Source organism: Rhincodon typus, chromosome 5 (genome assembly GCF_021869965.1).
Source record: "Rhincodon typus isolate 14 chromosome 5, sRhiTyp1.1, whole genome shotgun sequence".
Classification (NCBI taxonomy): domain Eukaryota; kingdom Metazoa; phylum Chordata; class Chondrichthyes; order Orectolobiformes; family Rhincodontidae; genus Rhincodon; species Rhincodon typus.
In genome coordinates, this window is record NC_063336.1 from 103,213,864 (window position 1) to 103,219,863 (window position 6,000).

General features: G+C 39.1%; 1 protein-coding gene across 1 annotated transcript in view; it reads left to right on the forward strand.

Moving 5' to 3' along the window:
• Positions 1-5,354, forward strand: part of LOC109936634 (kinase D-interacting substrate of 220 kDa) — a 58,431-nt gene extending 53,077 nt beyond the window's left edge. Inside the window, exons 16-17 of the mRNA XM_048596760.1 lie at positions 450-683; positions 3,284-5,354. Coding sequence (XP_048452717.1) covers positions 450-683; positions 3,284-4,666 — 1,617 coding nt within the window. The 3' untranslated portion in view covers positions 4,667-5,354. The remainder of the gene's footprint in view (positions 1-449; positions 684-3,283) is intronic.
• Positions 5,355-6,000: the final 646 nt, after the last annotated feature.

The window sequence follows — 6,000 nt, forward strand, 5'->3', positions numbered from 1 at the left end:
AGATACTTTTGCATTTGTTATTTGCTTTTTGAAGCTGCAGTAGGTTGGTATTGGCTTTGTGATTTGGATATGCATTTGTGCATATTTTATATAACATTCTTGGAAACAAAGCAAGATCTGAATAAGGAGCACTTTAAAGGGATTGTTCATCTCTTCATGGCATTGTTGTCTTTTCACAACACTACGAAGAAATAATTGCTATTTTTCCTGCTTTTTTTAAAAAAGGACTTCTTTTGAGTAGGCAGGGAAAAGAATTGCTTCGTACATCACAAAAATCTAAAAACATTAATGATAGGCCTGTTATGTGAATGGCTTTGTAATTTAGTTTCGTAGGTATTAAAACTGAATTTTCCATTAAACTAAATATTTACTACATTCCTGTAATAATTGAACATACCATATCCCATTGAGTAAATAAGTTATTGCATTCTTTTGTTTTTTTTCCTTAGGTGTTTGAGATGCGCCACTTGGATGCACAAGTACTTCAAGAAGAAATGAGAGCTGCTGGAGAAAATGCACCAGCACAAAATTCTGCTCTTCACGTAGCAAATAGTGATTATGCTGGAAACTCTGAACTTCCTGGACATTCCTCAAAGGAAACCTTCAGCCTAACTTTCAGCTTTGAGGAACTGAGAGCTGTTGATGTTGAAGAACCAGCACGACATAGCACTTCTAGTTGGCAGGTTAGCATTGGAACCATTGAGTCATTTAAAGTGCCATAACAATTAAATGAATGGACCATATGCTGGTGAATAAGGTGCATTGTGCAGTTGTGTGTAATAGTCATAGGGCTGTACAGCATGGAAACAGACCCTTTGATCCAACTCGTCCATGCCGACCACATATCCTAAATTGATCTAGTTCCATTTGCTAGCATTTGGCCCATATCCCTCTAAACCCTTCCTATTAATATACCCATCCAGATGCCTTTTAAATGTTGTAATTGTACCAGCCTCCACTACTTCCTCTGGCAGCTCATTCCATATATGCACCACCTTCTGTGTGGAAAAAGTTGCCCCTTAAGTCCCTTTTTAAATCTTTCCACTTCTACCTTAAACCTTTCTCCTGTAGTTCTAGACTTGCTCCACATGGGGATCAAGATCTTGGCTATTTACCCTATCCATGCACCTCATGATTTTATAAACTTCTGTAAGGTCACCCGTCAGTCTCTGACGCTCCAGGGAAAATAGCCCCAGCCTGTTCAGTCTCTCCCTGTAGCTCAAACCCTCCAACCCTGGCAACATCTTTGTAAATCTTTTCTGAGCCCTTTCAAATTTCAAAACATGCTTCCTGTAACAGTGAGGCCAGAATGGAATGCTCTTTCCAAAAGTGACCTAACCAATGTCCTGTCCAGCCACAACATGACCTCCCAACTCCTATACTCAATGCACTGACCAATACATACCTTCTTCACTATCCTGTCTACCTAGGGCTCCACTTTCAAGGAACTATGAGCCTGCATTCCTAGGTCAGTATGTTCAGCAACACTCCCCAGGACCTTACCATTAAGTGTATAAGTCCTGCCCAGATTTGCCTTTCCAAAGCAGCACCTCATATTTATCTAAATTAAATTCCATCTGCCACTCCTCAGCCCATTTGCCCATCTGATCAAAGTCCCATTGAACTCTGAGGTAACCTTGTTCGCTGTCCACTATACCACCAATTTTGGTGTCCCTGCAAACTTATTAACCGTACCTCCTATGTTCACATCCAAATCATTTATATAAATGATGCAAAGCAGTGGATCCAGCACCAATCCTTGCGACACACTGCCGGTCACAGGCTCCAGTCTGAAAAGCAACCTTCCACCACCACCGTCTATCTCATACCTTCGAGCCAGTTCTGTATCCAAATGGCTAATTCTCCCTATATTCCGTGTGATCCAGCCTTGCTAACCAGTCTACCATAAGGAACCTTGTTGAACACCTTACTGAAGTCCACGTAGATCACGTCTGCCGCTCTGCCCTCCTCAATCCTCTTCGTTACTTCTTCAGAAAACTCAGTCAGTTAGTGAGATACTATTTCCCACACACAAAGCCATGTTGACTATCCCTAATCAGTACTTGCCTCTCCAAATACGGGTAAATCCTGTCCCCTAGGATCCCCTTCAACAAATTTCCCACCACCGATGTCAGGCTTACCAGTCTACAGTTCCCTGGCTTTTCCTTACCACCTTTCTGAAATAGTGGCATCATGTTAGCCAACCTCCAGTCTTCTGGCACCTCACCTGTGGCTATTGATGATACAAATATCTCAGCCAGGGGCCCAACAAAGTTCTAGGATACACCTGATCAGGTCTTGGGGATTTATCCATCTTTGTGTTTTAAGACGTCCTTCATGAATTTGTAGAATTCCCTTGGATTTTTCTTAAAACTCTTTGCCAAAGCTGTCTCATGTCCCCTTTTGCCCTCCTGATTTCCCTCTTAAGTATACTGCCTTTATCATCTTTTAGGGATTCACTCGATCCCTGCTGTCTATACCTGACACAGGCTTCCTTCTTTCTCTTGACCAAAGCATCAATTTCTCTAGTCCTCCAGCATTCCCTACACCTATTAGCCTTGCCCTTCACCCTAACAGGAACATGCTGTCTCTGGATTCTCATTATCACTTGGATCTAAAGTGGATCCAATAAGAGCACACTGGAAAATTTCCTGAATGGTGAATAAGTAGAAACTATCGAGGGTAAAAGCAATGGATGTCATGGTACACACTGTACTAAACAGGTACAAAATGTAATCAAAAGCTAATTAAAAGTGCTATTGAACAGAAAGGGCAAAGAAGAGATGCTTCAGTTACACAGAGCATTTGTCACCCCAGTTTTGGTTAGTGTTAAGTTTTGAGCACAACATCACAAGGATATAATTGGCCTTGAGTATCATTCAGTTTCAGCAGAATGATGTTGTAAATTAAAGGGTTGTATTGTAAGTACAGATTGCATAAACTTTGGTTTAGATTCCATCATTTAGAAAGTTGAGGTGTGATGTAACTGAGATGTTTAAAATTAGAAAAAGATCAAAGATTAAACATGCAATCTCTGTCTCTGACTCAGTTCTGTAGCAATGCACTTATCCCAAGATTAGTGTGGTATGCAGCTGCAATGTTTGAGGCACCAGTTTTCTCCAAAGATGCATGACTGCTTCATGTTTTAGAGAGTTCTCCTCAGATGCAGATATTAAAAATTGGCATTTGGTGAGGTGAAATTTAGGTGTAAGTATCTTTGATTTCTCGTTGACATTATAAGTACAGTAGTTAATAAAAGTTTGTGATAAATTTGTTTTTTTAGTTAAATCATCAAAGAACACCAAGTGCTTCAAGTATCAACTCTCTGGAATCTTCCAATGATCTTTCCAGACTCACAGACAAGCAGCAGGCTGAATACAGGGATGCCTATAAAGAATATATTGCACAGATGGCTCAGTTAGATGATCCATCCATCTCCACAACTGCCAACACTGACAAGTCTAATCTGTCTGCGCCCTACAATTCTGGTCAGCTTTTTATGGGGAAGGGCATTTCAGGAACTCCCTTTCAAACCACATTGGAGCAAGACGCTGAGCAGAAGCAATATGATGATAAGAAATCTTTTGTGGTAAAGAGAGATAATATTCCACGTGGAGGCAAGTCTTCTATGAGTGACCTTGGCGATTATACATCATCCACTGTTTCTACATCTGATGCATCACCGTTAGATCCCATCACTGAAGAAGATGAAAAACCAGACCCTTCGACATCAAAACTTCTGTCTCGGAAGAAATCTTCAGACAAGGGGAATATCTTCCAAGGTGCAGATTTAACACTGAAAGGCTTGCATTATCAGAAACTACCCAGTGATGAAGATGAATCTGGTCAAGAAGAAGCTGATTATAACCGACTTCTTAAAGGTGGGAAGATAGGAGGGAAAAATGAAAAACAAACCAATTCAACTGAAAATGGAAATGAAGCTGTTCGATCCCTCATTAAATCGAAGGAATATCTTTCTGATGCCATGCTTGATAAAAAAGATTCATCAGACTCTGGCGTCAGATCCAGTGAAAGTTCGCCAAACCACTCCCTCCGTGATGAAACTGAAGACAGTCAGTTGGAGAAGACTAACTTGATAGAGTTGGAAGATGATCAGTCCAGAGATAAAAGAGGTATACCTAACAGTTTAAGTGGCCTTCAAGACTCGAGTGTTGCCCGTATGTCAATATGCTCTGAAGATAAGAAGAGCCCTACTGGTTCCACCTCTGAATGCAGCCTGTTGGCCAGTAGTCCAGAGGAAAATTGGCCTGTCACTCACAAAATGTTTAATGTAACCAACATCAACAGAACAGCAAGCACAGAGACGCTGAATAACAACAGCAATCCTTCTACCAGGCTGCAGAATACAGATGAAAATGGGAGCAAAGAATTCCGAGAAACTGCCGGTGATCCTGAGCATTTGGCAAAGAATGCACCTCGAGTTGTCCATGCAACAGTAGGCTCAGCTGTGGGCAAGTCACCAGTCCAGAATGATACATATGCAGCTTCATTCAAGAATGACAACCTACGAGGTTTAGGTATTAAACGGGGCCTTGCATCTAAAGCTCAATCAAATTTTGTCAAGCACACAAAAGGTACCGCTTCTGAGCTGCATGCAGTTGGTCCCAGTGATTCATATGGGGAAGAGCGGGAAAGCATCCTGTGAAGAAAAAAATAAGTAATTTCTTGAAGATTTGTTTGATAAATGGTATATCCAAGACACATTGCGTTCTTAGAAATTCTTCACTTGGCTATCTTCATGATATCACACCTTTTTTGTGGTTTGTTTTACTAGCATTTACATCAAGTATTAGATTAATTCTATCAAGACGGTGTTATATGTATAAGTAATATATGACAGTGATATTATTTAATGTTTTTTGTATCATATACCATTGTGATTGTGAGCTAACATACCTTGTGTTTGTAATTTTAGTATTTGTCACCCTGCAAGTACTAACTGTAAATGTGGTCAGTATTAAGTGCACTGTGTATTTGTTCAAATATTAAATATGAATATTAGCTTTACTGTTGTAAGTATTCATTTGTTATGATAGTGGTGTTTATGTGGATTCTCTGATTTTAATTGTGTATGTCACAGTTGAACAGTGCCTGGGACTTGTGCTTTTGATACATAATCTGTTATTGTTGTTAAACAAATATTCTTTGACTTTTTCCAATGTGTTTGTTAGCTTGGCTGCTAATATTGTTTAATGTCAAAATATCTTAATATATGGCTTTGTAATTGTTATCAGTAATTGTGAAAAAGCTGATGTTTTGTGTAACTACTGTTGAAATAAATAGCTGTGGTAATATGTCTTGTTATTCCAATAAACCTAAATAATGTCAAAAGTTAATGCTCAAAGCTGAATTCATTCCATCTTAAAGTCTAAAATCTTTAAAATAGAGATTATTATACATAAACATTATCAGTCATTATTCATTTTTTTGACATAACTTGTAACACAGCAAATTATCTCCTGAAAAATGCATATTTCTTCAATTAGTCCTATAAACATTATACATTTTCCCAGTTCTGTAATCTAGCAAAGCTGCACCACCTCACCAGAAAGGCTGCGTCAGATTTTTCTGCTTGATATTGACAGGTAAATGTTTTATCGTTAAAACGATACACGCTTTGTAAATTCAAGTAATTCTTCCCAGTGGGACCAGGAATGTAATTGCTGAATGAATTTGGGGAAGCTATGTGCTAAATATACCTTTCAAAAGTTTGCATCCTAAATTCAGGCTAAGTGGTAATATACATAATCAGTTGCTTAAAGCCTCAGGACCTACATCATTAGGTATTGATTCTTTTGTCTAGACTTTTCAAAGCCGAGTAGTCTTTCAAGGCTCATTACTAGTGTACGTTTTCCTGATGACTGAGGCCAGTCCCTGTAGTTCAGGAGCTTTAAGTAAAATCAGTAGGGTTTACTGATATCCCGTTCTTTTCATATGCTGTAATTATATTTCCAATATAAAACAACTCCATTTGATTCC